Below are 20,372 nucleotides of genomic sequence, written 5' to 3'. Positions count from 1 at the left end.
CATAATAAAAACGCTGACAGCAGAAATAAAGCGTTTAGCTTAAGAGGCAGAAAAAGCAATAAGCAATTGTTATTTTTGAAAAAGGAAAATTTAGCAATTTTATGAAAACCACAACAAATGGTTTCAGGAAAAATTAGGAGTACAAAAAGGGTGTAAGACAGGGCTTCCCTGATGGCGCAGTGGTTGAGAGTCTGCCTGCCGATGCAGGGGACACGGGTTCGTGCCCTGGTCTGGGAAGATCCCACATGCCGCGGAGCGGCTGGGCCCGTGAGCCATGGCCGCTGAGCCTGCGCGTCCGGAGCCTGTGCTCCGCAACGGGAGAGGCCACAACAGTGAGAGGCCCGCGTACCACAAAATAAAATAAAATAATAAAAGGGTGTAAGACAGAAGTCAAGTCACCAGTTCACAGAAAATAAACACAGCAACTTAACGTACCACAGTCTGAAGGCATTGGTGCTGCAGAAATGGAAAAGATAACTGGTGTATCAGAACCTTGAAATAAAAATGGGTATCTTCCAATCAACGAACTTCCTTCTAATGGAAAATCCGGAAGGTCCTCTATGGTCATCTTCTAGAAAGCCACCTTTAATGAAAGGGGGTGGGGGGGAAAGCATATCTATTATATTTGTATGCAACTTAGAATAACTGCCTTCAGTCACAAAAAGCCTATTTTTTTAAAATATCTAATCTATTGACATTTTTAACTTCAACCTTCAAAAATCTATTTTAGAGAGAAAGGGAAAAATATTTCCTTTTAGCGAACTGTTGTTAAAGAATATACATTGCTTAACACTGTCTCTCAGGCACATGTAATCTTTTTAGGCAAAGCTCGGGAGTAATAAAAAACTACTACTATATATTTCCTAATAATAGGTGAAAACATTTTTTAAACACTGAGCTGCCCTAAATGGGTGATGTTCTCTTTACTCGCAGTAACAAACGAGATGTTATCCCTTGTAGGTGCATCTCTAACTTCTCATAGGATCTGACACAAGTTCTATCATCTGTCATCCAGTAGCTCATGCCACGTGCTCATCACATGAAAAAAATCTAGTTTAAAATGTGCTCATTATTTTCCAACATCCCAGAAAACTTTACTGAAAATTGACCATATCACTTGTACAAATCTAAATCTAGGAGCTTACCGACGTGGTTTCACTTAACAATGCAGAGGATCTGTTTAGTTCGTCCCAGCAGAAGATGGAAGGCCATGCCTTTTAAACCACATCACTTATACTACCTCTCTTTTCCAGGAAGCATGAGCACTCAGAATAAATATGTCTAAATTAGACAGCTGCTGCACCCCAGCACACGTATCAGAGATGACACAGAATGCAGAGAAAATGTTAGTAAAACTGAACTCTGAAGCTTAAAAACCTTCCAGTTTCTTTTGCACCAAATCTTTGCAGTCTGAAATATTACGAATCTCTATATCTGTTCAAAATATAAGCAGAAAACTATATTATAAAACTAAATAAAGGTGATTTTAGATTATTTCAGTAGAAAGAATAGAATAAGTAAAGATGGTTAACAGATAGCTGCTTACTCTAGCAGATAATGCCATGCTAGATATTATTCAATGTGTGCTCTATTATACTTGGTAAACCAACTCTATGTCTATCACCTTTACCTATCATGCTTACCTACCATCACCACCCTGCTCCAAAGAAACAGTCACCTTTCTGAGCTAAGAGGTTTGTTTCCAATTAGATTCATATGTTTTCTGAATACCAGCAGAAACTGGTAAAGAGTAAGGCAATTTCTTTTTTCTCATAAGGTACATGTTTACATGGACATGGATATTATATATCAAATAACTTAATACAGTGTTACTATGTTAAAGGTATTCAAGGTTTCTTGGATGCTAAAATTACTCACCACCCAATACTTTGAATCATTTTGACATTATCCTGGCCACATAAATAGGAAAAGTTGTTGCCATACAGCATGGTGAACTTCCTCAAATACTAACAATTTCAAAAAGTAGCGCCTACCACAAAGACAGCCCTCCTTCAATACTATAGCTTCTCAGTATTCAAAGTCAGTCAGGATTTCTACTTGTTGGCTTCTACAAATTACCTACCTGGCAGTAAATTTGAGCAAAATAGTCTATGCCGGGTATGAAACATCCTTTAAAGTCAAGGACCAGAAATAAAATTTAATAAATATTAATATGTACAAGGCACTACACTATTCTAGATGTTTCAGAGAATACAAAAATGAGTAACAGATGGTCCATGCTTGTTAGGTAGCTTACAATCTACTAGGGTGAATAAAATAGTACTAATAACTATAGACGATAAAACTGAGTGAAATATGTTCCATAACCTAAGTACAAGAAACATTTGTTATGGGAGTTCCTGAGAATCAGAAATGGTGCAGTGAAAAAAGCATCACTGAGATGAGTGTTGAAAGATGAGTAGGCAGAAATAGGGGCATAAATTTAAAAGGGGAGCCCATTAAAGGAATAGCAGGCTGGAACTTAGGCACATCTAGTAAGAGGTAAGGCTGTTGTGGTTTTTTAGGACTCTCCTCAGTAGTGCTTTATATACCTGATCAAACACCAAACCACTTAATTCCATGAGCACTGGAAACGGTTGATTTTTTAAAAGGAGACTGTCCTGATTCAAGCTGTCTTAGGAAGGTTAATCTGACTACAATCACACTTTGGGACTCAGCCATGTTTTTAATGCTCCAGCAAAATGACTAAGTGGTTTTCTTTCTGAGCTGGTTAAGAGGAAGCCACCTTTCAAAACCTCCCTTTCAAAGAGTGGGGTTTCCCATTCAAAACTATTTTTTAAAGTGACCTTCAGAGTGTACCTTTCATTTTTTTGTAGACTTGAGATCCTTAAAGACAGGAACTGTATCTTACACGACTATCACTTGCCACAGCAGCTAGATTAGTGTTTTATACACATTTAATAAATATTCATATCCTAGATTTGACGTGGAAAGATGATTCATTCAACAAGATGTAATCAACTTCACTTTATATATTAGATATTTCAAACCCATAGAAGCTACTATATTACCTGAACAATGCAGTGAATATTCTTCATATTTTGTGTCTGCATTGCATTTTCCCCTGGTCCCATTCCCTTTCTTTCACACGAAAAGCCCAACATTCTACCTTTTGTCCCACTTAAGAAAGCTATACATCTCCACAAACTTCTGTAGAGTTTTAGTTTAGAATCCTTTCCTAAAAGCGATTTCTGGATCTAAGGATCTGGGAATCTTGGTTAAACCTAGAGATGTGCTTAGCTGGATTGAGTATATACTTTCATTTCAAATCCTACTATGGTTACTTGGTGAGAATGGATTATGTAAAGATATCCAAGATTAAAAGTTGGCCCCAATTAACTGTGTACATAACAGATGCAATAACAAGAATCAACTTCCCCAAAGTTTGATTTACATATGAATCTCATCACCCCGAATCAGCTCTGAGTAAATGCAACTTGTAACATGGCTCTAATATTTTGTATTTTTTTTCAGAGATACCTGGTCAATGCTCTAACATTAACGTTAAGTGCTAAAAACATAAGTGCTCAAAAGCCACATGTGACTAGTGGCTACCATACTGAACACTGAAGAAAGAACACTCCCCTCATCTCAGGAAGTTCTACTGAATCAAACTCTAGACAAGAAAACAATATACAAATGCCTGAAACAACAAGGAACAAAGGCTAACAACCTAAGCAAGCCCATGGTGGCATACTTAATTAAACATAATTAACAAGAGAACAGTAAGCCTAAAAGTAACCAGATGTTCGCAGATTTACACTGGGATAAAGTGTTAAGTTGATTCTGTAACATGAAGATCACTAGTATGTTTCAAAATTGGAGTTGTTATAAGCCATAAAAGACATCATATAAATATTTTTCTAAAAGCCTTGCTGATAGGGGCTGTTTCTGGTAAATCTGAAACGTCCGAAATAAATCCCGCAAAATACTATACCATGTGCCAAATCTTCTATAAAACAAATAAACAAATTCATTCTATTTCAAGATTCAATCTTACAGCCCAGGTAGTCCATATCAAACGAGAGTATTTCAAAATGCATATTTAAATTAGCAAAATAGGATGGAAACCAGGATGGCTTTGCCTCATAAAAATGCAGAAAGCTCGACTTCTGCCAATTTCAATTATCTGCTTTCTCTGCACAGTTGCTACATGTCCCGCACCACGTGATCTTCTGCCATTTAGATGACTTTAATTCGTGCAGAAGATAACATAAATGACAAATGTCAATGTGAAAGTGAAGTACAATTAAAGTATTTGGCGGATGTTTCAAAGGAGGATGTTTCTTCATCGAAATATTTAAAGGGCACCAATTTATACTATGACGTTGCTACAATGTGAAGCACAGTCTAGCTGGGAACATACAGCAAGTTATCATCCCATGAGAATATCCTCCTCTGATACATATCAAAACATTGCCTCAGAGTTTAAATCCAAATTGCCTACATAGTCTCTAGATTAATGAACAACCTGACATCTAATTCAAAAGAAAGCTGACATTATAAACCCACCAATTTAACCCACAAGGATGAGGCGTTTCTGTTTAGCAGTCTCAGCGCAAGTGTTTTCCCTAACTTCCCTTCCCATGATTTAGAATTAAGGAATCTCGGGGTAGCAAACGACTGGAAGCAGAGTCATTTGTCTTAGCTTTGAATTCTCACCGGCAAAAGGTTTCTCAAACAGCTTAATAAGCAAGGGGAGTAATGAGAGATGTGAAGAGGCCCCTTTCAGGAAAACCACGAAGGGCTGGGTACAGCACGCTGCCCATCGCTGCGCGCGAGACGCTCTCCCAAGGGCGTCGGGGCGGTCAAAGCTGGAGCTGCGGAGCGGGGGCCGGAACTCAGTTCCGCCGTGGGGTCCAGCCCGTCCCACACACCTGGCAGCATCTCATCCTGAAGTTAAACCGGCGGTGAGGAACAGAAACCAGAAACCCGGCTCCCCGCCTGTGGGCCGTTCCAACCCCGCCCTCGCCCCAGGGAGGCCTCCAGAAGCCGGCGACTCCGGCGCCCACGGCAGGCGACCGCGGGGCTCCCTACGCCTCCGCGCTGCCCTCCCCGAACCGTCAACCGGCCCTCGAGCACCCGCACCCCCGCCCGCCCGGCACGGAGCCCCCGCGCCCTCCCGCCCCACCTGCCTCCTCCGGTCCTCTCCGGGCGGCCGACGGGGAACGCAGGGGCGCGGAGAGAAGGCTAAGAGGCGCGCGTCTCCTCCCCGCACCGGTCTCCGGTAGCCGGCCGCGAAGCCTCCCGCCGCGCCACGCTGCGCAGCGCAGCTCCGCGACCTCGTCCGGCCCCTCCCGCCTGCCGCCTCCGCGCCGCGCGCGCCGAAGCCGGGCCCCACGCGGGGTCGGCGCGCGCGCGCGCGCGCGCGCGCAGTGCAAGCGTCCCGGCGGCGCGCAGGCTTCGGCCCAGGCCCGCGCACGCGCCGGGGAGGGGAGACAGGCGGGGAGCGCGCGCCTGAGCTCGCCGCCTCCTGCCTTCGACCCCGGAGCCCTTCCGCAGAGCGACGGTTGAGGCTCGAGGTCAGAAAGGTCTGGTGGGCTTCGGGCGTCAACCCTGCGAGGATGGGGCGCCACTGTGGTATTTCCACCGCAGCCGAGGCAGGCTCTCGGCGGAACCCCGCCTGGCCTTAGGCCATGCTTGGGGAAAGAGCCCATGGCACGCTGAACAGACGCTCCTCCGTCAAAGCCCTTAGCTAGACCAGTCTGACTGGCCTCCCAGTCTCACATATCTGGGCTGAAAGCACTCCAACACCTTCTTAGGGGCAGGCACCACGTCTTACCCTTTTTAGGCTCCCCAGTATCTAGCCCCGTGCATGGCCCAGAATAGGGCCATCAGTCAATTACCTATTTGCAGGTCTTGCTGTAAAAAGCCTAGTCAAGGTCATAGCCAAGTTGAATGATTACACCCAAGCGTGTCAGTGTAGAGGCAGAGGAGGATGCATAAGTAGTCGTCCCAGAAGTTTATTTCCCCTGATGCTTTGCTCCCTTCTCACCCCCTTCTCTCCTGGTCCCCTTCTCCATCCCCCAAGAATCAGAAAGTGGTGATGAATGCTGACATCCTGGTCTGTGGAAGGAAAGGTGTTACTTGACACTTAATGAAGGGACTTAATGAGTCCATTGTTTCCCCATGACTGAAGTTTGTAACAGGGAGCCAGTAGTGTTCCCCTGTAACAACTTTCTCTGAGGCCTTTTTGTTCTGGCTCTGATATACCAACTACTACACTGTACCTTCCACGTTCACCAAATGCAGTGCCTGGCAAGAGCAAATGTTGGACAAATTAATGTCTACCACGACTCTTCAAGCGCAGAGGTAAGTGCTCAGGCACTCAAGAGCATCTTTTCCTGTTAGAATAATTGATTCCAGACCCTGGAAAAGGCCCCCCTCCATTTGCTTGAGTCCTCCTTACGATATCCTCCCACCAAGTTGCCATAGTTGAGCACCTCCAGTAACCAGGAATTCACTTCCTTGGAAAGCAGCCATTTTATCTTTGACCAGCCTTGTTGAAAAGTTCTTCCTACCTTGGAAGCTAAAATACAGTTCCCTGCATCTCCTCCTTATTGGGTTCTATTTCTACCCTGAAGACTCCAGATCATGTCCAACTCCAAGGAATCCAGGGAAAGCATTCTCAGTCCTTTAGGCTGCTCCTTATAAGACATGCTTAAGATTCCACTCACCAGCATTTTAAGGGTCTCTATGGTGCATCCCAGCTTGTCTAGAGCTCTCTTAAATGTGACGCTCAGGAACGAATGGGGGGTGTCCTGTTGAGTGCAGAGAGGAGAGACTGCCACCTGTTTCTTGGCCCTATGCTTCTATTAGCATAGCTCACAGTATCGAAATACTCATTTGCGACAGTCACATCCCATTGTGGAATCGGGTGGAACATACTGTCAACTAAAATTCATAGCGCTTATGCAACGTTTAAACACCGTGACCATCCCACAGTCCCTGGTCAGCTGCCAGTTTCTCTGTCCCTGCAGGTTCAGCACCTTATGCACTCTCAGGGATGATGACGTGACACAGATGCTTCCTCCCCCCTTCGGGGGGTTCCGCCTCCCTCTCTCTGCTCTCATCACACCCAGTTCTCCTCTGACCCCACCCACCTCTGTAACTGGTTAAAAGAAGGAAAATAATCTGCCCTTGGTTGGCTTGAAGCAACTGTAAATAAGCCCTATTGTCAGTAAGCCACAGAAATTCATAAAGGTCTATGTGTAACAGAAGGTGCTGTTGGCAAACTTTCCACATATACAGTTCACTTTATTGCTGATTTAAATTATCCCTCTGAGAAACCACTGTTAGTGGTTGACAAGCAACTCAGTGGCTGGCTGAGTTGCTTTTCACTATAATGAAAGTCTCTGTGAGAACCAGCCAGGCCACTAGCTTTTTCTGCTACACCCAAACACTATACAGTGCCTTGGCAAATTCCCAGGATACCAAGCCATTAGAGAGAGAATCTCCCACTCACCTGCTTACATTTACTGAAAAAACTGAAGTTACTCCCTAGACCATCGTCAAGAATGCAAGCACTGATTGGAGTCATGCTTCTTGGAACACCCCATGGGTTATACAATCCTCAGACCAGGAGTTGGACTGGGTAATGATATGGGGCCAGAACCGGGAACATGAAACGTCCACTGGGATGGGAAGGCACATGGGGAAATGGTCCAGCTGCAGCTGCTGAGATTCAGTTATATCTGAAGGCACAACAAGGTTCCTGGACAATGTAGCAATAAACCACAGTCCCAGGAGGTGACCAGCCTCAGTGGTCAGCATCTATGTGGAGAAGGGGACATTACTGACTGACCACAGTTTGATTCCTACCTATGGGATCTTACTTGCCTTCACTTTACCGATGAAGAATCAGACTCCAGGAGGCTGTGGAACTGGCTCACTGTACCCTGGGACAGAAATAGGATTCAAACCCTAGTCTGTCTATCATGAAGGCCTGTGTTGATCCACAATTTTGTATTATCTGCACAGGGTGTACTTTGGGGCATTCAGGACACAGAAATGCTGCGTTGAGCAGCTGGGATCATTGAGAAATTCAGATAGCCAATCAAAATGTCAGCATCAGGAAGGTCTGTCAGGGGCTAACAGGACCACAGTCCATGAGAAAATGGTTAGGGGAAAAAAATCAAAAGAAGACAGTGTCACTGCTGGTACATGGACCGAGGTATTGGGCAGGATATGATTCACGGGGGAGGAAGACAAGGGCTTGTTTCCAGAATGTGAGTGTACAGGAGACATCCAGCTGTGAGAATTGGGGTGCCAGATTGGAGCCCAACTAGCAGAGGTAGTTAAATATAGACTATCAGAGCCCTGGGTAGAACCCCTAAAATCTTCCTATCATGTTTGCAGATGATAAAATCATCACCGTAAAAAACCCAACAGAATCAACTATTAGACATTATACGGGAGTACAACAAGGTTGCCAAATACAAGATCAATTTCTAAAAATCAGTCGTTTCCTCTACTTCATCAGTAAGCACCCAGGAAATATAATAGATTGTAAGAGACCATTCACAATATCAATAAAACTCTAAAGCACAATATTCAAGAGTTAACCTAGCAACTTGCAAGAACTTTATGGAGAAAATTAAAGTTCTATTTAAGGACATAAAAGAAGATTGAATAAAAAGAAGATATACTGTGGATAGGATGACTTTACAGTGTAAAAATATCCATTTAATCTCTAAATTCAATGTTATACCAACCAAAATTCCATCAGGAACTCAAATTTTAAGGAACTTCAATAAAGTTACAAAATAGATAAGGAAAACTAAAATTTTAAAGAGTTAAATCAATCTTGAAAAGCAAGAACAGAGAGAGGAAACCTACCCTGCCAGATATTACGTCATTACTACATAGTGATAAAAATAGTATGCTACTGGTACAGAAACAAATGGAACAGCCACACAGAATAGAACACTCAGCAGCAGACCCCTGGGACCTCAATATATGTAAATGTGGGGCTGCCAATCAATGAGAAAAATATAAATTATTTAGAAGATGGTTTGGGGGAAACTAGATTAGTTTAAGAAGAAAAATTAGAGTTGGATGCCCCATGTCTACCATATTCAAAGTGAACTCCAGATTGATTAAAGATCTACATTTGAAAAGTAGGTAGAATGTAGGAGAAAATCTGTATGAATAAGGGGTAGGGATTTACTTCATAAAACAAGACGGCAAAAGTGCAAACCTTAAAACAAAAGACTAGGTGATTTGACTATATCACAGTGAAGGTTTCTCTTCAATGAAAAATACCATGGAAAAAATTAACAGGCAGCTGACAAATTGGGAGAAGATAGATATTCAAAAGCAGCTAGGGGTTCATATCTAAAATATGTAAGTAACTTTTGCAAATCAACAAAAAGAAGTCAGAGAATCCAATATAAAAGTGAGAAAAGGATAGGAATAGGTGATTCACAGAAGGGAAAGCCAGGATAGCAAGCACACAGAAGAGATGCTCAAACTCACTAGTAATGAGAGAAAGGAAAGACAGACAGTGTGATACTGCTGATAGCCACTGGTTTGCTGGTATATATCTTAGAAACAGCTGGGAGTTGAGGGAGAGTCCTAATTTGTAGTGTTTGTCAGTTTCCATGGTACAGATACTCTCACCCCTGCTGATTTCAAGCTACCAGTGCTAAGTCACTGAACAAGAAATTGGGAAGAAATGTGCTCAGTCAGCTCTCATGAGTCAACTCCAACACACCACTATTTACCCATCAACCTGGCAAAAGTCAGAAAGATAATCCCCACTACTGGCAAAGATTTGGGGAAATGGGAATCCTCATGCACTGCTGATGAGAATTTAAACTGCTAAATACATTCTGTAGAGCAATTTGGTAACATTTAGTAAAACAAACAAAAAAAATTATCAGCATTTTTTATAACTCGGCAATCGCCTTCATAGATATGCCTCAAAGGAACCATTACAACCGTCCTATAGGAGCTTCCAGGAAGCCAGTTTCTCATTTACTAGGTGATCCCTTCCAGTCCCTGGCTTTAAATACCATCTCTATTTTCATGATTCCAAAATGTCTGTCTCCAGCCCTGAACTTCAGACATATATTCATTTGTCTACTCAACATCTAATCTAGAGTATGCTCTAGATTAATAGACATCTGTTAATAGGCATCTCACATATAACATGTTCAAAATAGAACCCTTACCCATAACCTTTTAAAAGAAGAAGCTCCAGGAGGACAGAAGTTTTCGTCTATTTCTGTCACTGCTATATCCTCAATAACTAGAACATATCTAGTATCGGGCCCATAGTAAAAATTTAATAAATATTTGTTGATTGAATGGGCCTGGTCCTTTAAGATTTCAGTCTCAGTAAAGGTAGATTATTATGTCCAAGGAGTTTAGAAATCACAGAAGTTGTCTTTGTATCACATGCATGCACACACTCTAAAGTGGGAGGCATTCATACATCACTAAAGCTACATCAAGTTGTCTTTCCAGCAGCTGTTTACAAAACCAATACAGCTTCATCTCTGTTCACTGGAAATCATCAGCTGCTATAATAACATCTTGATTAGGGGTTGAGAGAATGTCAGACCCACTGGAACTTCCTGAGAGTGGGTAGAGAGCAGCTTGCACCTTGTCAACAATGGATCAAATGACTCACCTAACAAAGAAAGCCATTGACAGACCAATTAGCTGGTACTGAGTCATGAGAAAGTCTCCTTTGTGACAGAAACAGCATTGATAGTAAGATCGGTTCTGACATTCCATACCTAACCATATTTGCAACAGCAGGGAACAGTTAAAGTAAAAATAAGTGTGAATTGCTTTTTTAGATTCACACGGGGTTCAACCCAAGAAGAAGTTATAGTCTATCTTTTCAAGGCCCATCAAAATATATCAGGCAATATCTTTATCATCATCAAGGTAATCACAACCCTAATGCACTACTGAGGAAAAGCCACCTGAGTTTCTAACGAGGGAAAAACGAAGGAATCTGTCGGCACTCTTCAAAACGGAAACCCCGCCTAACCTTTATGTCCCATATCTGATATACTCTCTTAAGGAAAGCCTGAAACAAAAGCATATTTTAAAATTCGAGCATTTTAAAGTGAAATTAAGCACCTAAAATAGTTACCTTGAGTCTTAGCCTTTACCAATTCAATTTCTGTAGATTTTTTTAAAGTAGCAAATGATTTTTATAAATGATTTCTCCACAGACAGCTTAGGTTTTATATTTAATATGTGCTCAATAATGACCTGCATTCAGAATGGAGCTGAGGCAAGTTTTACAGATGCCCTTAGGGGATGGAACCTACTTTTCCTGCGTTTCACATCACACTTCATCCACCACTTTGCCGCATAACAGTAACGCGGCAACCACTTGGCTATTACGTAGTAATGTAAGAATATATTAATTTTTTGGATATGTGCCCATTGCACAAAAGCACAGTGCCAGCAAAAAAAAAAACCCAGCCACTCAGCTTTCTTGGGTGCTGTCCATCCAACAAGGTGCTGATGTTTCTCCAGCTTCACCCATGCCCTCACTCAGAATTCAAAGCAGGGAGTCTCTCAAGGTTCAGCTTGTCAAGTGAGGCAGCACACGCCTGCTAAGGAGCTGCATTTCACCAATTTAGAGGAATCGTTGCTAGTAACAATAGCCTAGCATCTTTGCAAGCAATGGCCAGAGACATCATGGACACTGTGTGTCTCTGTTGCAAAGACTACTGGCCACACTCAGATCTCTGATGCATCTGAGATCAGGCACCTCCTAGCACACTGGTCCACACGGTCCTCAGCTCCTTCCATCCAAAGAGGCCCAAGAAAAGAGGTGTGACCTGTGAGGGGAGCTCCTGGTCCTCCTTTGTCAAGCATGTACTAAATAATTCTAAGTATCATAAATGCCATTAGATACTGCCCTGTCCTCAGGGAGCTTATAGCCTAACTGAGAGGAAAAAAATGAAAATTCTCCAAAAAATGGGAAGCAGGATAGAATCCCGGGCTTTGAAGTCAGACTTATAGGGTTTGCCTGGAACCGAAAGTGTTCCCAGGTTACGGCACTTTCAGTTTTAAAACAAAAACAGTGCCAGGGTTACCGGAATAAGTTGGTCACCCTACAGACAGACGAAAGTTCAAGTTTAATTACCTTTGGGACCTTAACAAATAAAATAACTTCTCAAAGACTCAGATTCCTCATTTATAAAATGGGTATCAGCGTAGTACTACCGTACCACATATTTCTTCTAAGAATTCAATAAGCTATTGTATAAAGAGAACTAAGCACAGTGCCTACTATTGAATAGTTGATCAATAAGTGTTAATTCTGCATATACGATCAATAATACAAGATAGCATATAATGAAAGACTGAATGAGATGTTTGTGGAACTAAAAACAATGGGATAAGAGATAATTGGATCATTAAGAAAAAGTTCCATAGTGATAGACTCAACAGAAAAAATATAGATTGCCCAATTCAATTTGAATGTCAGATAAACAACAAGTAATTTTTTAAGTATAAGTATGTACTGTACTTTTAAAAGTTATTTGTTATTTATCTGAGATTCAAATTTAACTGTCTGTCTAGGTATTTTATTTGCTTAAAATGGCAACCCTACATAGAGGAGGTAGAACTCAATTCGTCCTTTAGAGGAAGAGGGAAGAAAGAAATGCCAGGCAGAGGGATACCCATGAGCTGCAGCGGACCAAAGACAGGAGCAATGCATGGGATGCCTTGTAAGTTTTTAGAGCAAACACTTTGAGATCCAGGCTAAAGAGCCTAGACTTAATGCAGAATATATGGGAGAGTTAGAGGTAAGATGCAGGGTCCCGGGATAAGGTAAGAATCCAAAGGAAGAGATGCTTCACAGAAAGAATGAATGAGACATTATGAAGGAAAAGAGTGGATTCCATATTTTGAAACCAAGCCACTTTGAGAGGGACTTTGTAGCCAAGGAGATCAAGTATGTGGCTATCATTATAGTTAGGTAAGTGGCCTGAGTTCAGCCACCTCACTCCTATAGGCAGCAGGAATGGGGGGAAAAAATGAGTTGGATGCAGAGAGATATTATGAAGGAAGGCTATATGGAGAAGGCAGTAATTAAAATTCTAATGTGAATGTGTACTTTCGCTATAAAAACTTTTTTGAATCCCTGCAGGATCATTATTGGTGACCTAAATAAACAATTATGTATAACTCTAGAGAGGCATCTTGAGATAAGTTAATTCAGACCAAGAAAAAAAAAAAATAGGGCATTTAATGCCCTCTTTGCTCTTCCCTTAGTAGTAAGAGGAGATTAAAGCTATGGGATTCATACATTTCCCTCCTCGCTTTCCCCCCTCCTCGGAGACTCCACAGGGTTCTCCTGCCCGCCAGAAATGACAGAGCCCTTCAAAGAGAGTGAGTTCAATGCAGCCAGGCAGTGAGGGGACTGGGAAACTCAGGGCAACTTCCCTTGGGGTCTGTGTTACTATTTTGGACCTCCCAAGCAAGTTACTTTTTCCTGATATGTGTACATGAAATTCTACTCTTGTAGCAAATGAAAAAGGTACAGACCCATTTGGTAGCTTTTCCCCAGAAGGGCAGTGCTTCTCCTTAGAAACACTCCCTGGCATGAGCCTGTAACTCTGATTCAAAGAAGCAAAGGGTTCAGAATATCTGCCTTGAGGTATATGTGAAACCAAAACCCAATGATCCTAAAAGAACCAGACCCCAAAGATCTGCTTAGAAACTCAGCTCTAAGCATTTTATCAGCTTCTGATTGCTCACACTGACATTCTTTTTATTTTTTGAATTTTATTTTATTTATTTTTTATACAGCAGGTTCTTATTAGTTATCTATTTTATACATATTAGTGTATATATGTCAATCCCAATCTCCCAGTTCATCCCACCACCACCACCACCACCACAACTTTCCCCCCTTGGTGTCCATACACACTGACATTCTTCAAGGTCATTTCCCACCTCTGCCAAGCGTGATAAAGCCCACCCCTTCCAGACTGCCCTCTGCATCCTTGTGCATGACATTTCTTATGCTTACACTTTGCATCCAGTCAATCTCTATCTTTCCAAATCCTGCTACTCTTCCAGAGCCTTCCTACATCTCACCTCTTCCGTGGAGAGCTGGCTCCCTATCTACTCCAAACTACTACTCCTAATTTCTCCCTTTCACTTAAGGAAGGACACATATTAAAACCCAACTGTGGGCTTCCCTGGTGGTGCAGTGGTTGAGAGTCCACCTGCTGATGCAGGGGACATGGGTTCGTGCCCCGGTCTGGGAAGATCCCACATGCCGCGGAGCGGCTGGGCCCGTGAGCCATGGCCGCTGAGACTGCGCGTCCGGAGCCTGTGCTCCGCAACGGGAGAGGCCACAACAGTGAGAGGCCCGCGTACCGCAAAAAAAAAAAAAAAAACTGTAAACTATTTTGTATTAGTTGCTCATATGGAGGCATTTTGTTCAGCCTTCCCGGTGAGGTCTGTAGATTCCATGAGGGCAGGAATTATTTCTTTTTGCCTAAAAGCACAAATACCTACTTTCTGTATTAAATTTTAAAAATTAAAGTCATAACAAATGTATCACACTAATGCAAGATGTGAGCAGAAACTGTGAGGGGCTTGAGAGGCTTATAGGAATTCTCTATACTGTATGCTCAATTTTCTATGAACTTAAAACTGCTCTTCAAAATTGAAGTCTACTAATTTAGAAATGTTTAATTTAATATCTTTTTCCAAATCCTGAGTTCCATCCTCTCTTTCAAGAAACAGAAAGAAGCAAAGAGAGAAAGGAGCAAAGAAGACATTTAAAAGATAGACCTACATATAAAAGTCAATTGCTTTCCTATATATTAACAATGAACAAACGGATTCAAAATTAGAAACACAACACCATAAACACTAGCACCAAAAAAAAAAATCTATATGAGGAAAACTAGAAAATTCTGATGAAAGAAAGAAGATCTAAATAAATATAGAGGTATTCCATGTTCGTGGATAGGAAGACTCAATATTATTAAGATGTCAGTTCTTCCCAACTTGATCTATACATTCAATGCATTTCCAATCAAAATCCCAGTAAATTATCTTGTGGATAAGAACAAACTGATTCTAAAGCTTATATCGAAAGGCAAAAGGCCCAGAATAATCAACCCAATATTGAAGAAGAACAAAGTCACAGGACTGACAAGACTCAATGTAAAGACTTAACCATAACACTATAGTAATCAAGACAATGTGGTATTGGCAAAAGAAAAGACAAATAGACAAATGAAACAGAATAGAAAGCCCAAAAATATACCCACACAAATAGAGTCAACCAATCATTGAAAAAGGAACAAAGGCAATTCAATGTAAAAAGGACACTGTTTTCAACAAATTGTGCTGGAACAACTGGACATCCACATGCAAAAAAATTAATCTAGACACAAATCTTACACCTTAAACAAAAATTAACTCCATATAGATCATAGACATAAATGTAAAATGCAAAACTGTAAAACTTCTAGAAGATAATAACATAGAAAATCTAGGTGACCTTGCATTTGGTCATAACTTTTTACATACAACATCAAATACACAATTCATGGAAGAAAAAATTAACAAATTGGACCTTATTAGAATTAAAACCTTCTGCTATGCAAAAGACCCTGTTAAGAGAATGAAAAGGCATCCATAGACAGGGAGAAAATTTTTGCAAAACACATATCTGATGAAGGACTTGTACCCAAAATATACAAGAACTCCTAAAACACACCAATAAGAAATCAACCCAACTAGAAAAATGGGCAAAATATCTGAATAGCCTTGACCACAGAAAATACACATACAGATGGCAAGCAAACACATGAAAAGATGCCCAACATTGTAAGCTATTAGGGAAGTGTAAATTAAAATGAGATATCACTACAAACCCATTAGAATGCTAAAACCCTACACAATGACAGTACCAAATTCTGGCAAGAATTTGGAACAACCAGAACTCTCATTCATTCATTGTCGATAGGATTGAAAAATGGTACAGCCACTTTGAAACACAGTTTAACAGTTTCTTACAAAGCTGAGTATAGTCTTACCACATGATCTCATTCCTAGGTGCTTACCCAAGTGATTTGAAAACATTATGTCCGTACAAAACATGCACATAAATGTGTATAGCAGCTTTATTCATAATTACAAAAAGATTGGACACAACTAAGACACCCTTCAATAAGCGAATGGATAAACAGATTGTGGTACATCTATACAATGGAATATTATTCAGCAATAAAATGTAATGAGCTATCAAGCCATGAATAGACTTGGGGGGAATCTTAAATATATATTGTTAAGTGAAAGAAGCCAGTCTGAAAAATCTACAATACTGTATGATTCCAACCATATGACATTCTGGTAAAGGCAAAACTGGAGACAGTAAAAAGATCATTGGTTGCCAGGGGCTGGGGAGGGAAGGAGGAAAGGACAAATATATGCAGCATGGGGATTTTTAAGGGCAGTGGAATTATTTTTTATGATATTATAATGATGAATACACAACATTATGCACTTGTCAAAACTCATAGTCTGTACAACACAAAGAATGAACTCTAATGTAAACTATGGACTTTAGTTAAAAATAATGTATCAATACTGGCTTATCAATTGTAAAAAGGAAAAAAATAAAAGGTGGATTGTGAAGCATTTTTAATTTATTCAGGTTTTTAAGCACTGAACTGACTTTCTGACTTTTTGATGCTATTGGGTAGGAAAGGATGCATTCATGTAAAACATACCTAAATTGCCTCACAGTCTATGTCCAGTTACTGAAACCCGTGTTAATTTGTCCAAAATAATAGTATGGTTTGTCCAGCATGCTCACCTGTGCCTTGGCAGAAATGAGACTTCACCAGAGGCCTAGGCGGGCACAAGATTCATTTTATGATGAAACTTACCCACATCATGTCACGGTCTTCTTAATGTCATCCAGAAAAGATTTTTTTCAATTTCTCATGGGTCTTCCTCAGCAAGAGCACAAATTGTTTAGAGTGTTGGCTGGGAGTGTATGGAAACAGGTGTATTCATAATGGGCTCCCTTGGGCCCATATGCAGATTCCAGCTAGAGAAATCCTGGGTGGTGGTGGCAGGCTTTGACTTGCCTCCCTGGGGTGGAACCCTCCTTTAAGTGTACTAGCCTGCTTTTCTACAGGCAGCAAATACACAATAATGACATTGCCTGTGGTGCTATGGTTACCAGATTTAAAGGGCCAGAGGCCATTAGCTATGACCCTTAACCTACCTCTTACGCTCCAGCAGCAATGGCAGAGGAGGAGGAATCGTTAATGGGGCCTGGCCCTTCACTTCATGGCAAGGAAGAAGCCTGGGAAGCTGAAGATACTCTCCCAAAGAGAGATGGGGGAACCAATATCCTGACTCATTCTTCTCCCTCCCTCCAAGTTCCTGCCAATGCCTCTCAAAGGTGGGAGCCCTAGGGCCCTGCCCACCCCCCAGGGTACCAAGGCTTGGCAGTGGGCCTAGAAGGGGCAAACAGAAGATATTCAGAAGAACCTGCAATTTCATACTTCCCCCTTTTAGAATCATAGGCTTATCATCTGGACTGAACCGCCTCAGAACTTCAACACATGTTCTTGTTCCACCAACAAGCATTAGCTCTGCTTTCTAATATAAAGAGAACATTTTGAACAGAAATTTGAATATATTTTGTCATGATTTCTGATGATAAGACATTGTGTTGACTTTTTGCACTGCAGCCACAGATAAGCAATAACTTGAAAGAGCATCCCATAATGATCCCATGCTCTGTTCTTGAGAATTTACTGATACCTGGCTGCCTGTAAGTATTGGAGCCAGTACAGATTTCACAGTTACTGACTCATGTGTGCAAAAGCGTAATTTTCTCTATTCTCCTATAATTGAGTGTAATTTCAATTTATAATTGAGAAAATTTAATCTAGTCACTCTCAGAGAAATTCATTTGAATTCAGTCATTTCTTAGTCAATTCAAGTTTATAATTCAGTCACAATTAGGTTGAAAACGTCCTCTCTTTTATCCTCCCTGCCCTCTCCTCTTCCCTGGAACTGATCTCAGCTCTCAAGGGCTTATCCTAGGAGCCCACTTCTTGGTCTTAATCTGTGCTGTCTGGTTCTGGGTGTAGCAGATGACACATGCTCCCTTGGGGGGTCTGCAGGACACAAGGGGGTTCCCATTAATTCTCTCCATTAAGAGGGCAGCTCCGTCCTCACCTGGTTTTCATACTTCATCCTGGGCCAACCCCCTGGTTCTCTCTCTTTCTCAGCTAAATTTTCTCTACACAGAAACCTTCAGGACATTGTGGGTGTCCTCTTATGCCACTCTGAGCTGTGGGACACTGGGTCTGGCCAGTCTTCTATCCTCTTGTACCTAGACATGCCACACCACCATTCCTACTCGCCACATCAAGAGGACCTGAGGCACTTCTCCCCCGAGGCTTGCTGGCTTCCTCTCTCCTCAGCCTCAGGCTGTGGTCCAGGGAGAGGACACAAGTACCTCTTCTGTCAGGAGCCTCCAGATAAGGCCTTGAGATGCACTGAAGAAATCTGATGCACATAAGTAAAGAGAAAAGCACATCCATTGACCTGTCACATCCCAGTCTGCCGCAGTATCCTCTGGTTTATTTCCATTTACTATTTTACCTTGTAAGGTAATACTAACGGTCATTAGATTAATTTTATTTCATAACTGAAATTGACCAGAAGAAATTTCTAAACAAGATTGTTTCAAAAATATTTTGGGGAAATAGCCACTTGTTAGAATATATGTTTATGGCTACCCCAGCACTCTAGGACCCCAAGTCCCCCATTCCCCCACTTCTGACGACTTACTTAGATATGTAAATTACTGAAGGATGGTGATCAAATTAGTCTCCTTACTCAATGATCACACTTGTTATCCTCATAAACTTCAAAGCTCATCTCTCACTAAGTGCTTACATACACATTTTCAAGTCATCCCACTGGTTTTTCATTTTGTGACCCCAAAGAACTTAGTATAATACGTCAGCCAGTTCACTTCCATTTTGAGAGTTCTTTAAAACGTTAAAACCAGTCCCAGAAATCCCTGCAAGAGGCTAGAAGTTACAGTCATCCATCTTGAAATGTGTCCACTGTTAGCTGTTTCTGAGACAAAGCTCAATCTAGTCAAGCCATGTCCTCCCATTTCACGGAGTCTCAACTTTAAAAATAATAACTTCCTAATAATAATAACAACAATAATAATAATTTCCTGACTATAAATTTGTCCAGGTATTTTACAAAGTATAAATTTAGCATTTCTAAACATGACGACACAGATAGAAATTACAAAGAAAAAGGCTGATAGAGTTGATCACGTAAAATGAAAACTTCTGTACCCCCCAAAATACCATAAACAAAATTAAAAGGCAAAAAGAAAACTTTAAAAAAAACACCAATGGCATTATGACAACTTATAAGACCAGTCAAAATGTTAATATCTTAAAAATTAATAAAACAAAGGTAAACACCTCATTTTTTAAAAATGAAGAAAGGATGTACAAGTAATCCCTGAAAGAAAATATACAAATGACCAACAAAGTATATAATTTTTAAAATATACCAACTTTCTAATAAACTCATAAATGCAAATGAGATGCCATTTTTCCTCTTTAAGATCAGCAGATTTTTTTTTTAAAGGGTAACACCAATGTCGGCAAATTTGCAGTAAAGTAGACACGTATTCACACTGCTGCTGAGAATGTAAACTCGTAAAATATTTCTGGAGAATAATTTCACAATTTGTACCAAAAGCCTTAACAATATTTATATTCAGGGGGAGCATAACTCTCTTCTCCCTGCGTGGCTGCCCAGAGTACTTCCAAAGAGTAGGGAAAGTTGGGGGGAATAACTTTACAGTTGAACAACCTGACACACACTGCGTCAGCCAGGTCAACACCAACATCATAATCATCGACATCAAGGTCCACATCAGCAGTCGTAAATCATGCTGACAGTACATATTCTTGATATGATGTAATAAAAATGGCATATTACCTCTGCGATCTTCCTCTCAAAACCCCACAGCCTCGATCTAACCATAAGAAAGACAGTCACTCCCATTCTCCCAACTCCTCAGCCCCTGACAACCATTAATCTGTTTTCTGTTTCTGTGGATCTCCCTACTTTGGATATTTCATATAAATGGAGTCATCTATGACCTTTTGTATCTAGCTTCTTTCACTTAGCGTGTTTTTAAGGTTCAACCATGTTATAGCATTATCAATACTTCACTCTTTTTATGGCTAATATTCCACTGTACGGATATATCACATTTTGTCTATCCCTTCATCAGTTGATGGACATTTGAGTTGTTTCCACCTTTATCTATAGTGATA

General features: G+C 41.1%; 1 protein-coding gene across 2 annotated transcripts in view; it reads right to left on the bottom strand.

The window, feature by feature from the left end:
• CLIP4 (CAP-Gly domain containing linker protein family member 4) overlaps positions 1–568 on the bottom strand; it is a gene marked incomplete at both ends in the record, with an annotated part of 56,479 nt that extends 55,911 nt beyond the window's left edge. For both annotated transcript variants that reach the window (XM_082851675.1, XM_082851676.1), the window contains one exon: positions 436–568. In XM_082851675.1, coding sequence (XP_082707801.1) covers positions 436–568 — 133 coding nt within the window. The remainder of the gene's footprint in view (positions 1–435) is intronic.
• Positions 569–20,372: the final 19,804 nt, after the last annotated feature.

The sequence above is a fragment of the Leucopleurus acutus genome, assembly GCF_964270905.1.
Source record: "Leucopleurus acutus genome assembly, chromosome: 12".
Lineage (NCBI taxonomy): Eukaryota > Metazoa > Chordata > Mammalia > Artiodactyla > Delphinidae > Leucopleurus > Leucopleurus acutus.
The sequence above is the reverse complement of the archived record's forward strand: the minus strand, read 5'-3'. Positions and strand labels throughout refer to the sequence as shown.